Genomic DNA, 18,239 nt, shown 5'->3' on the forward strand with positions numbered 1-18,239 from the left:
CACACACACACACACACACACACACACACACACACAGAGAGCCTGGACTCGGACCCTGGGACTCTACACAAATAAAAAAGCAAGAGACCCCAGGGGTGTGTCTGCTCCCTCTCCTGTTAGCAACGGAAGGAAATATTGGCAACAGAAGCAAAATCCCTCTTTTTGGGAAGAACACACCAAACTCCCCCTTTTCCAATCTCGCAAAAGGTGGCGTCTCGTCTCAGGAGAGGGGTGTGCGTGGCCTAGCTCAGCTGGATCCATTTTCATCTCGAGAGAAGCAAGTCTTGAGGAGCGAGCACCAAGCAAGCAGACTCCTCAGTGGGGGAAAGGAAGGAAGAAATTATTCTAGGCACAAAGCCTTGTGCTGGCACGCCGAGTTTGGGTCTGAGCGGCTGAGAGTTTGCTTCGGATGCGGCGAGGACCCCTTCTCTACGCCGGGGGGGCTGCTTGGTAAGGAGCCGGATGTCTTCCTGGCCTTGCACGGGGTCCCCGCAGGCGCAGGGCACACAGGGCTGAGCCAAGGGGAAGGAGAGGCGCCAACAGGGCGCAGTCAAGTTGATCCAGGTTGTGGCCAAGTGTGTGTTTTCCTGGGACTCGGGGGGCTGCCCCCACTCCAGATCTCGAGCATTTTTGCCCACTTTGGATCCCGCTGCCAAGACATTTCCACGGCCTCGGACCAAAGCCACGTGCCACACGACGACGGAACTTCAGAATAGGGACAAAGAGCTGGCAGCGTGGAACATCGGGGACAATTCCAGCGATGGGAATTCCAGGAAACGTTCAGACTGTCTTGAGTGCTCCAGCAGCTCCATTTTTGTAGAAAGCGAAGCTCTCGGTGCGCAGATCTGTCTGGACAGCGGTCTTCAAGGTTAGTTTAACTGCTCACCTCTCAGGATTAAAAAAAAGCCCCTTAAGTTACTCAGCTCTTTGCAGATATTTTTAAATGCTGCTTTGTGGTGCCCGTCCTCTCATTCTCTTCCTTGCTTCCCCCCCCCTTTTTTTAAACAAAACAAAACAAAAAAACAACCACCACCCACGTCCTCTTCCTCCTTCTTCGTCTTTTTTTTTGATATTTGGCTCACTGAACAGCAACCTCCCGGTCCTTCCGCTTCCTCACGCGCTCGGTCCCTTCACGGATTTAAGGCATCTTCTTGTGTTCCGTTTGGAAAAATAATAATAATAACAATAATAAAAAAAAACATCGTATACAAACTTTAAAAATTTTCTTATGTCACAAAGCAGCAATTTCTGTTTTAGGAAAATATATAAATAACCTCTTTGCTCCCTCCCTCGCCCCAGTCTACAAAAGGCCACCTCCCCGGGCCAAATGTTTCAACTGTACGTGGGAGATTTCGCCCCCGCCTCCTCCTCCTCGAGGGCAGGCGGCACCCTTCACACAGCCCAGCCGGAGGCGCTTCAGGAGGAATCGGTGCAAGGAGAAGGAGGGGGTGGGTAGAGGTGGTGGGTGTAACTCCGCTCGGTGAAGGGGGAAGGAGGGCAGCTTTCACAGTTTTCCTCCGCAGACAAGTACTGGCTGCGTGGGGTGGGGGGCGGGGGCGTGGGCTCGGAGTCGTAGTTGAGGTCGCTGGCGTAGCCTTTGCCCCCCACGGTCACCATCCGACGGCTGGGTGCGTAGTCGCTGTCACAAACGTCGGTGCTGCACGGGGTTGTGGGAGGTGCAAAATGCCGGTAGCTGTACGGCCTGTAACTGGGCAGAAAACATGAAGAGGCGGTCAGCACTGACCCCTGGAAGCAGCTGAAGGTCTGCTCCAGCCACGTGGCGCTGTGTCATCCGTGGCCACCAAAGAGGACCTGCTTTTGGGACTGACTTCCTCTTATAGGGCGGGCGACTCTTAGATGAGTTCTCAAAATGGCTCCCTGGGCGTTCTCCACCAAGCCGGCTTTCCAAAAAAGCTCCCTATTTCCACGGTAGTTGAACCAGCCATCGAGCCTTCCACGGAAAGCCCAGCCCAGGTGGTCCTTCTTTTCTCCAGAGGCCACGCAAACCGCTGCCAGGAAGTATCCTGCACCTACCAGCAAGTAGCCCAAAGCTCAGACTGGGGACACGCGGCCTTACCTGTACGATCTGTGTGTCGAAGGACTGTTGGAGGAATAACCAAACTCCATTGTGTAGCGAGAGTCCTCTGTGGCCGGTGACGGAGGAGGGTTCAAAATCTTTAAAGGGAGAATAAAGGGGGTGTTAAGTTCAAAAGATGCACTTTTGTACTGTATTGTTCCAAGGAAGCATTCTTCTCCACGCTAGGAAGGCCATCTGCACTGAATACCAAAATGAAGTTTATTCCGTACACCACAGCGCTGCTTTAATAGAGATATTTTCTTTTCATTAGTTATATTTAAATTTAGATTTCTTTCCCCCTGGTGTAACTGCAAGCCATCTTTCCCATTTGGATTCTGAGTATCTTCAGATTGATTTGCATTCTCTGTCCCTGGTATTTTCAACTGGAATTGAATCCTTTAAGGACGTATTTACTTAATAATAACTTTATAAATTGCTTTTCTGCTTAAGATCAAAGCAGGGCTTAGTGCAGTGTTTCTCAACCTTAGCAATCTTCAAGATGCGTGGACTTCGGTTCTCAGCCAGCACAACGGATGCTGAAATCCACACATCTTAAAAGTTGCTAAAGTTGGGGAACAGCGGCACAGAGAATAAAAAATAAAATAAAACCAACAGTTATAGCCGTTTCTTCTCAAATCCCGTGATAAACTTTCTATAGTAGGTTTTCTTCAAGTGACATTAAAGCGAATACCCAAAATGATAATTACTTTTATTCTATTCACTATATTTATTTTCTCACCCTTCCTTCTTGAAGACCCATTCTTCATAAATAAAATTTAAACTGACCAATAGAGAGAGTATTTTGCTCAGCTAATTTCCCCAAAGCCAAAAAAACCCTCCACCAATATACAAACTGAATGTTTTATATTAGCCAGGATCCCATTCAATTACTCCACTAGACCTCCCGAATCAGGCTGGAATTTCCACAATGATCAACAGATGCCACAACTATGAGAAATCAGGCTGCCTTTCCCACAAGGATGCTTAAGGATTCCCCTTTCTCCTGCCATTTTAAGCCAATGATCTGAACTTTTAGAAAGAGTACATAAACAAGATCTATTTCGGGATTCAGCTTTGCGGTGACCTTCTTGGCACAACTTTCTTTGGGTGGTGCCCTTTGTTCACGGTTAATTGCTTGAGGTTAAAATTTTTGTACTTTAAAATTTGTCCATGTATTTTATTGGTCTGCGAAAGGGAGGGGGAGGAAGGAAGGAAGGAAGGAAAGGAGAGGAAGGAAGGAAGGAAACAGATTGAAAGACCAGCAGAAAGTGTTTGTGAAAGAATATAAGTGATCAGAATATGCTCTTCCTCGTAAAACGCCACCAAGAGAGGGAAGCCGGACAGGGCAATGTGGCCAATTCCAACTTTTCAGGCAAACGAAGCTCACGGTTTCTCCCATGCGATTCACACGCTTCCATCAACTTTACTGAACTGCTTCAGTTTGTGCTGGGAACCCATCTTCCAGATTTGGATCGAAAGAAAAAGCCTCTTACTGGAGGGAAGTAGGTCCCTTTGATGCTGGAGGAGCTGCTGGAGGAGGCCCCCGTGACGTGAGCTCTGTCGTAAGGCGGGCCGCTGCTTCCTGCCATGATGCTAAGTGAGCTGATCACAGATTTACCACGGGACATTCCTAAAAAAACAACAAGAAGGGAATTCGGTTAAAAGGCTTGGAGGAACAGGTACGTATCCGAGCACCGTGGGTCCAGGAGTGCTGCTCACGATCACAGTGACCGAGAGGCCGCTCCGACGGATCCCTCTTCAGGCACATTTGCATTTCTTGGCAAAGGCTGGAAAGGAGGAAGGGGACGAGGCCAACAATTTCGGCCCTGGGGATCTGGAGCAGGGCCAGGGCCAGGCTCAGTGAGGAGCAAAGCGAAGCAGAAAGGCGGAGGAGGGCAACTCTTTCGGCAGGGAGAGGCTTAATAAAGAACGCATCCGACAAAGTTATCGGGAGTTTAGCTCGTCTCACACATTGGGCTTATTTCTGCTAAGATTTATTTGGCCAGTTGGCGCACCAGCTTGCTTTTTCCTTGGGGTGTCCGTGCACCAGGCTGCTAGGTCTACTTTTCTTACTTCAAAACACTTCGTGCAGGGGTCTTCCAACTTGGCCCTTGGATGACTTGTGGACTTCAGCTCCCAGAATTCCACACGTGCCTGGCTGAGGAATTCTGGGAGTTGAAGTCCACAAGTCACCCAAGTTTTCTGAACCATTTCCAACACTGTTAAAAACTCTGGTCGAGGCGCGTCAGCAAACGTTCAGGGGCCTCTCCAGGAAGAAAAGATGGAGGATGGAAGCTGACCTGGAAGAGATCCCGAAAGCGAGCCTGGGTGAGGCACATAACCCAGAGGCACAGAAGACGGCCCATGGACCACGTAGTCGTTGGCCACTGTTTCCCCGTCTCCTTTCATGCGTGGGCACAGCACCCTCTGGCAGACAAAGTACACAGCCCCAACGACAAAAACCGTGAGAATCACACCGATGATGGAGCCGATTGTGTTGGAGGCAGGTGGGGCCGGTTCTTCGGTTGTGTCTTAAAGGAAGGAGAGAAATCAGACTTGGCTGTATTACTATTATCCTTCTCCTATGCTACCTTCTCTTACTGGCATCATCATTATGGTTATTGTTGTTACTCTGTTGCTTTGTATGTACATTGAGAGCTTATGCACCAGAGAGAAAATAAGGTAAAATATAATGGTAGTATTAGTTTAGTATTAGAACAGTACAATACAAGTATGGTATAGTATTAGGATAGGATTACTCTACTCTACTCTACTCTACTCTACTCTACTCTACTCTACTCCACTCCACTCCACTCCACTCCACTCCACTCCACTGCTTCTATATTCTATTCTATTCTATTCTATTCTATTCTATTCTATTCTATTCTATTCTATTCTATTCTATTCTATTCTACTCGTGGTGGTGTAGTGGTTAGAATGCAGTATTGTAGGCAAACTCTGCCCATAGTCTGGAGTTCAATCCTGATGGGGTTCAAGGTTGAGTCAGCTTCCCATCCTTTCAAGGTTGGTAAAATGAGGGCCCGTTTTGTTGGGGACAAGAGGCTGACTCTGTCAAGCACTGTGAAGCGGCATATAAGTGCTATCCTATCCTATTCTCCCTAACCCTATTATTTCTATTTCTATTCTAATGTGTTCTGAAACCTGCCCAGTTGTATTAACGGAAAGAGGAAAATATCCTGAAGTAACTTACCTCTTTCGCTATATTGATACTTGACACAAAAACTGAATAGTAAAGCTTGAGCATCTCCTCACAAGAGCAGCCTTCCACACGGCATACCCATTAAAGCAAAATTACAGAGAACAAACCACTCCGAGGGCTCCTCGGCCCTCTCTGAGCTTGGCTCTCTCCTTGTGGACGTTTCATTACCTCCGTGCAAATCAAACTCAACCTGCCCTGTCTGGATGGACACAGCAGAATGTTATTGAACGTGAAGGCTTGGGTTGAGCCTGCAATTCAGGCAAAGTAAATCTTATTCTTTACTTCTTTTTTCCACCCCGCTGAGTAATTCTGACTCCCTGCATCTTACAAGACAAGAGAAGAAAATGGAACAAAACCAAGAGGAAAAACATGAAACAAAATTTACGGCTGTACTTACAGCAGCCCTGTTCATCTGAATTATCATTGCAATCCAGGCTGTGATCACATTTCTTGTTTTTCCCAATGCACTGGCCACTCGCACACCGGAACTGGTCAGTTAAACAAAGCACTGGGGGAGAGAAAGCAGATCCATCATTGAGGGATGAGAACAATATTTAAAATTGCAGGTTAGATATTTCAACATAAAAACACAGGCCACTAACAGCGTCGGTGAAAGTTTTAGACTAAACAAAAGCAAGTTCCCTATCGTGGATCACCTTTATTATTCTGTATCTTATTTAAAAATTTACAGCTTGCTGCTTAAGATAAATTTTCCCAGGGAAGTGCACGACGAAAAGTACATTTCCAAAGCCATGATCTGGCCAAACTAAACTCACAGATTAACTAGGGATTTCAAAGGGGGAAGCAGCTTATTCGGGAGGAAAGTGTACCTCGCAGTAACTTACGCTGCTTAGACCAGGGGCGGGCAACCTGGGCTCTTTTATGACTTGTGGACTTCAACTCCCAGAATTCCTGAGCCAGCATGGCTCAGCTTGGAAACCTCTCCCTTTCCCCTCAGCATGGCTGGCTCAGGAATTCTGGGAGTTGAAGTCCACGTGTCAAAAAAGAGCCGAGGTTGCCTACGCCTGGCTTAGACTAAGGCCAGCATTTCAAACAATGCCAGGATTGCATTGCGAAGGAACAAAAAAACAAAAAAATGCACTTGCTGGCCAAAAATGGTGGTCAACATTGCCGACTACAAGGAGTCCTTGACTTACAACCATAACTGACCCCAGCAATTACAGGCAGTCCGCAATGCACAACGGTCCACTGAGTGACCGTTCGAAGTTACAACGGCACTGAAAAAAGTGACCTGACCATTTTTCACACTTACGACCATTGCAGCATTCCCACGGTCACGTGATCTACATTGGGACGCTGGGCAACCGGCATGTACTTACGACGGTTGCGCTGTCTTGGGGTCACGCGGTCCCCTTTTGCGACCTTCCGACATCGAAGCCAATGGGGGAGCCAGATTTACTTAATGATTGTGGCACGAGGTCGTAAAGGGGGCAAAACTGACTTAACCACCGGCCTGCTTAGCAACGGACATTTCCGGCTCTGCCGTGGTCGTAAGTGGAGGACTCAGGAGCAGGAGTACCTTGGCAGTTCTTTTCATCCGAGTTGTCCTGGCAGTTGGGTTCCCCGTTGCACTGCAGGCTGGCGTCCACGCACTGCCCACTCTGGCACTGGAACTGGCCCTCCGAGCACATGGGGCAGCTCTTCTCGTCGCTGGCGTCTTCGCACTCCGTGAAGCCGTCGCAGCGCCAGGCCAGCGGGATGCAGTCAATCTCCCCCGTCTGACAGGTGAACTGCTGTGGGGAGCAGGTCGGAGGCTCTGTTGGGGACAGGAGGGAGGGAAGAGGCTGTTTTCAGAGGCAACAAGAAGGAGGAGGAGGAGAAGGAGGAGGAGAAGAAGAAGGAAGAAGAAGAAGAAGAAGAAGAGGAGGAGGAGGAGGAGGAGAAGCCGTCTGAAGAGAGCGGCAAATGTCTCTGCAGAATTACACATCTGGAAGACATAAATTAGGGACTTGCTTGACTGAACTCTCTCTGCCCATCAGCAAGGACTCTGTCCACAATAGCTAAACATCCATATACAATAGCCATAGCGCTCTAGACTTATATACCGCTTCTCGGTGCTTGACAGCCCTCACTAAGCGGCTTATAGAGTCAGCCTGTTGCCCCCGACAATCCGGGTCCCCATTTTACCGACCTCGGAAGGACGGAAGGCTGAGTCAATCTTGAGCCGGCCAGGATCGAACTAATGGCAGTGGGCAGAGTCAGCCTGCAATGCTGCCTTCTAACCACTGCGCCACCAGGGCTCAATACAAATGCAATTGCCACACTGAAACAGAAGGGGAAAGACACACTTCCTCCAGCTGTCAGGGGAGCTGTTGCGCCAGACCTCTGCAGAAAAAAATATTGCCCGGCATCTTAAAGACTAAGCAATTTATTACTATAGGAATTTTTGTAGATCGTAGTTCCATGATCCAAACAAGTGCCAAAACCACCTGCACAAGTCAATTGTGACCTATTTGGGATGGTGCAAATCTGTAATTAATCTGTCACTATGCTCCACTGAGTATGCCTTAGGAATTCCATTGTTTCACGAGAAACGTCTACTTTCACACTTTAAAAAGTGCCAGCTTCCACACCCCACTAATGCAAAGACGTGCTCAGAAGCCAAAGCCATGGATGGCTAAACATTCCAACAGCCCTTTTCTCCTCCCTGGGACTAACAAAATCGAAACAAATCATTCTAGGAATAAGAGCCACCAAACAGGCATCGAGATCATTCCATTTAAATTCTTCCTTTCCTCCAGGAACTCACTGGGATACACACAGCACCTTTGCCCACTTCATCACAACACACACTCGGTGAAGTAGCTTGCTCTGAAAGCAGGGCTTTGGCCCAAAGACACCCCGTGACCTGATGGGAAGACGGAACTTCAACCGGACTCTGCATGCCATAATACCCTGGCCTTGCCCCTCCCTCCATTTCTTTGCCTTAAAATTTGCAGAATGTAGATAGGGATCACATGGATTTCTGAACATCAATACAGAATGCACACACAAACAAATACATTAAAAATATAGAAAATGGGGGGAAAAAACACTCCTGCCCTTAAGGGAAGTATTAATTTCTACCTAAGTTATAATAATAATAATAATAATAACAATAATAATAATAATTATTATTATTATTATTAATTATTATTATTAACAACGTATGGCATTGTTACGGTAGCTAGGAGACCACAATGCTACTGCAGACTAATCCTTCGGCTTGCCACCCTCTTATACAGAGGTCTTCAAACTCGGCCCTTTTATGACTCGTGGACTTCAACTCCCAGAATTCCTCAGCCAGCATGCCTGGCTGAGGAATTCTGGGAGTTGAAGTCCACGAGTCATAAAAGGGCCGAGTTTGAAGACCCCTGCTCTTATAGGACACGCTTGCTCACTTCCCAAAATGTGCCACCGGATGGCGAGCTCTCCAGCATCGCTGGGCCACTGCACCTCTTTCTTCTACCTGACTCAGGAATGCCTTAAAAAAAAAGAGAGAGTCTTACCTCCGCAGGAAAGCTCGTCTTCAAGCAGGACTAGATGCATGGGACAAGAACAGCGGGTGGTCCCGTCGCTTTTTATGATGCAGATGTGAGAACAGCCACCATTATCTTGGGAACAGGGGTGCTGTCCTGAAAGAGGAAGAGCATTCGCAAACGGCATTTTACAGCTCAAACACCTGTTCGCTTTTTTAAAAAAAATAAAAATAAAAATAAAAAATTAGAGAACTATAGATTTCAAACCACCTCCTAGAAAACCAAGGGTGGCTCAAAATCTCCACAAAGATCAGCTACCTCTCCAGTAGCAACAATTCTTTGGAAAAGAACAAATGATTTAAGCAAGAAAGGCAAAAATTAAGGGCAAATTTTAGCACCAAAATTTCTTTTCAATGTCTTGGAATGCAAATGCGAAGCCATCTCTGCATGATTATGTTTCTGGGAAGATTCTAGGATCAGCCGAGTATCCCAACAGGCTTAAGATGGCCATCCAACTTACTGACGCACCTTCCTTCCAAAGACAGCTAGACAACAAAAAAATAAGCTGCAAATCTAACATTTTCCTGGGGAGAGGGGGGGGAATCCTTCTAGCAATGTCTGTCATTCTGATGCAGCCAAAAGCAGATGCTGCAAGGCTGATGATGCCGAAGTTTCATTTGGGAAGGGACCAACCCCGACTTCCAAGATATATGGCTTTAGAACGTAAAAAAAAAATCACAATTTTATCAACTGAGCTAAAAATTACAATCTAAAAACCTAAAATAGGTGAAGTCTCTTGTCTTGGGGGAAAAGCAGGAATCCTGGAGGGTCCTAGCCAGGCCATCGTGAAAACACGGGGGAAGAGACATCCGCTTTCTCCAGGTGTCCCATCGGCTCATCTGACGAAGGCGTCCTTGTGTATGGAAGGCAAGTCTTCTGGCTAAGCGTCAGCAGCCTTTAGACCAGGGGTCGTCAAACTTGTGGACTTCGACTCCCAGAATTCCTCAGCCAGGCGTGCCTGGCTGAGGAATTCTGGGAGTCGAAGTCCACCAGTCATCAAAGGGCCAAGTCTGAAGAGCCCTACTTTAGACCAATATTTCTCAAACTTGTCAAAAATGAGATGTGTAAGCTTCAACTCTCTGAGTTCTCCAGCCGATACCCACAGAGGGAAGCTGTTTCACGAGGTAAGACTTAAGGTCTTCTTCCGGTGTGGCGAAACACTTACGGTATTCCTGCATGTTGAGTTCTTTCACGGCGTGGATGTCGCTCAGCTGAGCAATGCGAGCCTGAACTTTTGTTCGTCCCTCTTGGCGAGTCATGTCAATTTTCTCAATCATCTGTTGGTGACGATCGATCCAGTAAAGCCATTTTTCAAATACGGTCAGGCCGATCGGCTGCAGGATGTTCGAATCTTCTAGTACTATCCGATTTGCACCTTTGAAATGGGGGGGGGGGGAATAAAGGGAAACTTAAAACAAAATGCTTTTAACTTCTTATGTGCTGTGACTAAGTCTTCATTTGAGAGGTCTAAGCCGTAATGCCGAACGAGCTCCATAAAATGCACAACAACTGTAAACAAATTTCAAATGCTCCAAGTTTATGTTTGGAAACAAAAGTTTTCTCTCGTACTCTAATAATGCAACATCTCTGGAGCCGATTGCCAGAGGTTTCAACATAAAGACAACATAATTTGCATAAGAGATGTTAAATTGATGGGAGATCCAGCTGCGAGATGCAGTGCACACCTTCATGACTTTAAAAGTGGACTGTTCAGACCCAGTCCAATAACAATATCAATATCAGCAACCAATAAAAGTTGCTGATTTAAGTCAACTAGCCTGCATTTCAACAGAAAGTGAAAGATAAGCATATTTAACATGTATCTAACATTTAACTGAATGGAACCACACCTGTTTTGAGATATGATAACATCATGTGCGTGTGTGTGTGTGTGTGTGAGAGAGAGAGAGAGAGAGAGGGGGGGGGGGGCATCTTTCTAGCAATGCTTATCATTCTGATGCAGCCAAAAACAGATGAGTTAAAATCTACAATCTAAAAAACTAAAACATATAAAGGCTTTTTGTCAGGGGTCTTCAAATTTGGCCCTTGGATGACTTGTGGACTTCAACTCCCAGAATTCCTCAGCCAGGCACGCTGGCTGAGGAATTCTGGGAGTTGAAGTCCACAAGTCTTCCAAGGGCCAAGTTTGAAGAGCCCTGCTTTATGCTGTGAAAAAGCAGACACACTGCAGTGTTCTAGCCAGGCTATTATGAAAACAGGTGTGAAGAAAGATCTGCTTTTTTCTCCAGGTATCTCACCTGCTCCTCTGATGAAGGCATTTTGGCTACTCTCAACCCCTCTCCTTCCACACGGCCTTTCCTTCCAAACCCCAGGGATTATTTTATTCTGCATTATCTTCTATTCTGGGTAGCATTTGGGGGCCCTTGAAGAACCACTGGGGCCACTCCTAACTAAGACGTTTGCCCTGGTCTATCATTCTGACCCATCCCGCTGAAAAGGGGAGCCCAAATTCCTTGACTGATCAAAGTGGGAGGTGGTGTTTTTTTTAAAGGGACATCAATGGTTCCAGCTTTCCCGCCAATATAGCTCTAAAGCTCTCTAAATCTCATCCCACCAAACCATGGGAAGCAATTTTCTAACCCCAGAGTAAGTCTTCCAGAAACCCAATTATGACTCGCGAACGTGTTCCATCAGACAGGAAAGAAAGAAGAGTAAAAATGGGCTCCTGTGACTGAATGTAAATCACGATCTCTAAGAAAAGCAGAGATGGGGAACTCCAAAGAGCAGTACTGAGGGAGGTATCGGGAGTAGAAACGTAGCAACATTTGGAGGACTGTAGTTTCGCCACCTTTCATCTTAAGAGGAGTTAATGCAGTGTTCTGCTCACAGAAGATAGGAGCTGCTTGAATCCACTAAAATATAGGCAGTTCTCCCTCTTTCCAAACAGGGACATCCTGGTGAGCAGAAGAAAATCAGAGTATCAGAGTCGGAAGGGACCTTGGAGGTCTTCTAGCCCAACCTCCTGCTAAAGCAGGAAACCCTACACCGTTTCAGACAAACGGTTGTCCAATCTTTTCATAAAAACCTCCAGTGATGGAGCACCCACAATCTCTGGAGTTCCACTGGTTAATTGTTCTAACTAATTCCTCCTTAGTTCCAGGTTGCTTCTCTCCTTGATGAGTTTCCATCTGTTGCTCCTTGTCCTGCCTTCAGGCGCTTTGGTGAATAGCTTGACTCCCTCTTCTTTGGGGCAGGCCCTGAGATACTGGAAGGCTGCTATCATGTCCCCCCTGGTCCTTCTCTTCATTAAACTAGACCTGCCCAATTCCAGCAATTGTTCCTTGTATGTTTTAGCCTCCCGTCCCCCTGATCGTCTTTGCTGCTCTTCTCTGCACTCTTTCCAGAGTCTGATCATCTTTTCTTAAGTACAAAGCGAGACTAGTCTGAAGACTTTCTCCCTACCCTAGGCATGAAAACTGCAAGCAGGCCCCATCTCCTTCCTTCTCATACTCTATCAAGATAGACAACCCTAGTGGGTTAAGCATCGCCGTGTTTGAAATCTCCCAAACTGCCTTTGTACAACATTAGGAAAAACTTTCCTGGGGCCAGGAAGAAAAAAGTAAGGTAGAACAGTTGTACAACTTACTTCTAACTTCCAGATGCCTTCTCCCTGGATTTCCTCCTACCAGTGGAGATCGTTCACTGGTTTACTATAACATTCAAGCCTATGCTAAGTTGGGTTTAGATAGTGGTTAAGTGTATGGTAAGAACCCCGACACTGGACGAAATCCAAGAATTACAGAGAAGACAAGTTACTCCAGGGGCAGCCTGGAGCAATGGGCAGTTTCAGCCACACTTAAGGGTTTTTCTGGAAGTCTACACCTTGAAATACAATATATACAATAGAGCCTTGGTGGAGCAGTGGGCTAATGCCTCCTTAAGTAACACCAGCTGCCTGCAATTAGTGCAGGTTCGAGTCCCACCAGGCTCAAGGTTGACCCAGCCTTCCGAGGTAGGTAAAATGAGGACCCAGATTGTTGGGGGCAATAAGCTGACTTTGTAATAATGCCGCTTGGGGTGTGTGTGTGAAAGCCCTAACAAGCAGGCATATGCATAGAATGAAGGCTATTGCTAAGCACATTGATTTGTGCTTTAAATTGTAAGCCGCCCTGAGTCTTCGGAGAAGGGCAGGATATAAATGGGAATAAAAAAAAGATATGACAGTCAAGAATCCAGCATCTTTTTTCTCTGAACTTCTCCTGGATGATGACCACTGGAAGCATAAGAAGCAGATTCAAGAAGGCTGAAGAAGATGAAGGATTGTGCTTTGCATTCACAAGGTGGCTGAGCTCTGTTCCACGGAGTCCAAGCTGGAGAATCCCACCCTCACCCCCCCCAAATATCCAGGAATTGTTCCTAATGCTCTAGTTGACGTTAGTAGAAATTGAGGTTTCTCTAAACTGTCCGTGATGCAGCAGGACTTCTTTATTCGTTGTCCCAAACCAATAAAACATAGGTACAAAATATAAAACACAGGAAAATCAAAACCTGAAAAATAATTATTATTTCTAACTATTCTGGTCAGTTTAACAACACACCTGTTACTGTTTTAATGTCTGTATATACCCGCACGTGGTTATTGTGTGGAAGACCAGTGAATTTTTTTCTATTTTCTCCCTAACAGGGAGTGCGCCAATTTGAGCCAAGGTATCACAAAGAGAAGTACACAAGTTGTTACACAGATAATTAGACCTCACCTAGGGAGAAGCTGCAATTGCACCATAACAGGGAGAGAACAACGCTGGAGTGCTGTGTATGACCTGATCTAGCTCAGTGCTTTGGGGTTCTTAGACTAGGTCGGTAAAAACCTAGCTCAATCTGGAAAGCGTAAAAGGAATGTCGTCAGAGCACAACTCGTGCAACAAGCAGTTGGCGACACAGTCTGATTTGGAAAGGGGAGGCACCAAGAAGGCTATCAATTAGGGATTAAACGGAAGGCAAAGGGCCTTCAATTAATGGTGTGATAAGATGGAGGGTTTGTCGTCACTGTGAGTTGGGGGTGGGGGCACGAAGGGAGGCTCAGCCAATCTCAACGTATACACGGTTGTACTTTGACCGTAAAGGCTCCTTTCGTTTCTCCTACCAGAAAGGTCGCTGCTTTCAATCCTCCGGAGGTCGGAGTCCGCCCAGAACAGCTTCCCCAGCTGGCTGTCCACGGCCAGGGCCACGGGCTTGCTCAGCCCGCTGGCAAAGAGCAGCTCTCGTTCTGTTCCGTCCAACGCCGCCCTTTCGATCCTGGGGGGAGACCTCTCCTGCAGGTTGGTGAAGTACATGTACCTGCGGAAGGAGAGACGGTCCAGATATATCCCTCCTTTGCTCCTCCCCACCAAACCAGCAGGCTGCACATCGCTGGACTGCTGCGGAGGCAGGAGAGAGCGCCCTAGCTAGAAAAGACACGAGGGGGGGCGGCAAACAGCGGATTCGGAGACCATCCAATGTGGTGCGTAGTGGGTGGGAGGCCATAAGAAAATCTGAAGCTCATTCAAGGTAGAATAAAGGTTCTGGGAGAAAAAAGACAATTCCACACCACGGCCAAAGAAATGGCTTGGAGTTACATGGAATTCAACACTTTTATTTTAATTTAAAATGAATTAAAACAAACAAACAAAGGAAGCTTGCTTCCAATTTTCCAAAGCTACCTGCTTCAACGGTATCAATTACTTAGGGTTCAAAGTTTGAAATGCAGATAATCTTTGATTTCAATCTTTTTTTTTTAAATTGCATTGCTGTACTTGAAAAATAATCAGAAAAGCTGCATGTTAAAAAGCAGTTAATATCTTAATCTGTTAATTATGGCAGCATACATAATCTTAAACTCTCATTAACTGGAGCTTAAAAATCCACCAACTGCTCTGGATTTTGTTCCCTTTCTCTTTCTAGCAGAAAAGAGACACAGTGGTCTACAAAAGCAGGAGGCTAAACAGTCCCTCAGCATTTTATTTTATACTTCTGCTTCTATAAAGATTAGAAGCTGCTTGATTTATAGAGGCCTCTCCTACTCATTTATTTTATCTGCATTGCACACACTGTTTGCAAAACTCTTGCTACGCAATCCTTTAGCGTTATAGATGAAGACATCTCTAAATTCTCTTAGATGTCATAAAAACAATTTCACATTTCTGTACTGATTTATTATTGCAATTGTATCCACGCTTTATTACAACTATCGCACCACTGATTTTAACTTGTTTATTCCACGTTTCCTCAGACCCGGTTTTATTTTGTGTAATATACTTTAAATCAAGTGTTTTTCAAACTTGTCAACTTAAAGGATGTGTGAACTTCAACTCCCAGAATCCCCCAGCCAGCATGCTGAGTGAGCGGAACTGTTAAGCAACTTAGAAAAGGAATAAAAAAAATAATTCCCGCTTTTGAAGTCTGATAAACCTGGAAAGGGATTTTTTTTTAAAAAAAACTTAAAATTTTTCTTTAGCATTTTTCCTTCTTTCTCTCACGGCTTCCTAAAGTTCCTTCTGGAAGTTTCTAGAAATCAAAAGCGGAAGTTAAAAAAAAAAAGTATCACCTCCTTGAGTTGTTCCTTGTTTTTCCTCATGTTTTACACACCTGAGCTAAAATGCGCACAACCATTAAAGGCATACAACAACATTTCGTTTGTTTAGAGCAGGGGTGTCAAAATGGCGGCCCGTGGGCTGGATGCATCACGCACAGGCCACGCCCAGACACACAGAAAAAAACCCGTCACGATACGTCACGTGACACGATAGTTTGACACCCGTGGTTTGAATAATGCCCGTTTTAGAGTGTCAGGTTCAGCACCCCAGGATTTGTATCTTGATAGAGACTTTCTTTACAGCATTCAACCTGAAAGGGTTGACGTGGCAGAGCAGAAAACCGCCGCAGGAGAAAAGTCAGGGGGATCTGGAACAGGAATGTCTGTAAGCCTTTTCCATCCTTACCCCTTCTCTGGATTCACAACGATCGCCCTGGGCCGATCCTGTTCGCCTTTCAACACCACGCCCATCAACCGTCCATCCAGCCGGGTGACGTTGATGACGTTTGTGGCTTCACAAGTCCAATAAATGTAACGGCTGTAAATATCAATACTCAGATCATATGGCTGGATATCTGGATTTTGATTGGGGACGGGACTCATCACAACGGTGAAACTCTGGAATGAAGGTGCAAGACAGAGGGGGCTTCAAGACGTCCATCAGAAACAAGCTGAAACTTGACATAAGAGCTACTTAGCGTGGGACACATGACGTAACCCTGCCACTCTCAACCAGGTACCCCCCCCCCAAATATTTTAGACAGTCCCAATAGCTAGCCTGCACGATGAGCAGTGGTGGTGAAGGAAAATGAAGTTTATTTTTTCTTCTTCTTCACAGAACAAGAGATAGTAAGATAGCAACGTAAATGTTGAAAAAGGAATCAAATTCAACTTTTCCCGTTAAGCACATATTGACAAACCCTACAATTAACCGTATAAAAATACTGTATGTGATACATATTTTTAATATTAAAAAAAAGAAAAAAAATTATCCCTAGTAATGCAAACATTACGCTAGACTGCTTTGATGTTTTTATTGTTGTTTTTATAAGCCACCAAAAGTTACGGTACACAGGATTGATGGCCATATGGACACATCTTATAAATAATAAGTAAATAAATCTCAAGGAAAGTTGAGCCATTTCTTGGAACTTCTTTTGGCCGTAAAAAAGAATAAAAACACTCATTCAAGAGATGAGCTGAATATCAAAAAGAAAAGGAATGTCTCCATTCAGAGCTCCTGGTTTAAAAATTCAGAAACTGGCCTGACTCTGTGTCTACTTTTCAGGAAGCCAAAGAACCATAGACATGAAGGACGCATTTAAACGAAGATCTTTTGAATTTTGCATTTGTGGCGAAGTAGGATGAATTTCATTCAAGTATCTTTAAAACATTTATACTCTAAAATTAAGCTCTACCTAAACTCAACCCTAAGGGACGCGGTGGCTCAGTGGGTTAGGATGCTGAGCTTGTCGATCAGAAGGTCGGCAGTTTGGCGGGTCAAATCCCGAGTGCCGCGTAGCAGAGTGAGCGCCTGTTACGCGTCCCAGCTTCTGCCAACCTAGCAGTTCGAAAGCACGTAAAAACGCAAGTAGAAAAATAGGGACCACTCTGGTGGGAAGGGAACAGCGTTCCGTGCGCCTTTGGCGTCTAGTCATGCCGGCCACATGACCACGGAGACGTCCTCAGACAAGTGCTGGCTCTTCGGCTTTGAAACGGAGATGAGCACCGGCCCCTGGAGTCGGAAACGACTAGCACGCATGTGCGGTGGAACCTTTACCTTTACTTTAAAAACTCAACCCTGAATTTGCCTCCTCTACCCAAAATTAAGATGTTCCTTAAAGGTGTTTATAAAGCCTTTCAAACATCAAATCCAGCGAGACAGGAATTGTTCTGCCTCTCGTCTCTCTTTGCCAAAGTGAAGAGCCATCGTTTAGCTACCTGACTGCCGTTCTCCTGGGACCTTCTGATAATGTTTTGGCGAGAGTCGATCCAGTAAAGCTGCTTTTCCAGTGGATCATAGTCGATTGCCCGAACATTTCTGAGGCTGTGTATCGGAAGGATGATCTCTGGACTCTTCAACCCATCGATCACCATACGGTTGATTGCATTCTTCTGACTAAACAGCAAGAAACTTGTCGGGGCTGATGGAGAAATGCCAGGAGAGAAGGCCCAGTTAGGCTGAAGAGATTAAGATCGTGGGTCTAAAAATATTCCAAAATGTCCCAGAAAATGAAAGGACTGCAACTATGGAAGGACTACCTTCCTTTATAAAATCAATCTATCTATCTATCTATCTATCTATCTATCTATCTATCTATCTATCTATCTATCTATCTATCTATCTATTTGGCCTACAGAGAGAGACTAGAGCAGGGGTCCTCAAACTTGGTCACTTTAAGACTTGTGGACTTCGACTCCCAGAATTCCCCAGCCAGCACGGCCCCCTGGATTAGAGAAAGGAAGGTGCTGTTCAGAGGGAAATTCTTTAGGAGGTGAATAAAGAAATTGTAACACCATCTTTAAAAATAGATTACTTTTTAGATTACTAAATTACTTTTTAGACACACAGGTTAAAATGTCCAAATCTGGTCTACAAATCTAGTTAATAACTGCTCCCAGGCATATTGTTAAAAACAGCAATTACTGGGCAAACGATGCACTTCCAATAAGTGAAAAAACAAAAAAACCCACAATCCTACAGGTGAGCCTCTCGAAAATTTTCCATTTTCTCTAGTCCCTCCAGATTTGAGAACAAGATGCAAACTTTATGATTAGGAATTTTTTTTAAAAAACCCTTGGTCCAATTCAACCATTTTATCTGAGCGGAAGAATAAAAACTCTGGGTTTATGGCGAGCCAGCCTTTAGGA

The 18,239-nt window shown here is 45.5% G+C and overlaps 1 protein-coding gene across 1 annotated transcript in view; it reads right to left on the reverse strand.

Moving 5' to 3' along the window:
* Nucleotides 1–604: 604 nt before the first annotated feature.
* The window catches only part of LRP6 (LDL receptor related protein 6), a 63,338-nt gene continuing 45,703 nt past the window's right edge, over nucleotides 605–18,239 (reverse strand). Inside the window, exons 13-23 of the mRNA XM_083365831.1 lie at nucleotides 17,310–17,512; nucleotides 15,775–15,986; nucleotides 13,941–14,134; nucleotides 10,002–10,211; nucleotides 8,807–8,932; nucleotides 6,838–7,074; nucleotides 5,695–5,805; nucleotides 4,378–4,608; nucleotides 3,571–3,707; nucleotides 2,078–2,175; nucleotides 605–1,708 (exon numbers count right to left, since the gene is read on the reverse strand). Coding sequence (XP_083221957.1) covers nucleotides 1,417–1,708; nucleotides 2,078–2,175; nucleotides 3,571–3,707; nucleotides 4,378–4,608; nucleotides 5,695–5,805; nucleotides 6,838–7,074; nucleotides 8,807–8,932; nucleotides 10,002–10,211; nucleotides 13,941–14,134; nucleotides 15,775–15,986; nucleotides 17,310–17,512 — 2,051 coding nt within the window. The 3' untranslated portion in view covers nucleotides 605–1,416. The remainder of the gene's footprint in view (nucleotides 1,709–2,077; nucleotides 2,176–3,570; nucleotides 3,708–4,377; nucleotides 4,609–5,694; nucleotides 5,806–6,837; nucleotides 7,075–8,806; nucleotides 8,933–10,001; nucleotides 10,212–13,940; nucleotides 14,135–15,774; nucleotides 15,987–17,309; nucleotides 17,513–18,239) is intronic.

The sequence above is a fragment of the Vipera ursinii genome, assembly GCF_947247035.1.
Source record: "Vipera ursinii genome assembly, chromosome: 6".
In the NCBI taxonomy this organism is placed as follows: Eukaryota; Metazoa; Chordata; class Lepidosauria; order Squamata; family Viperidae; genus Vipera; species Vipera ursinii.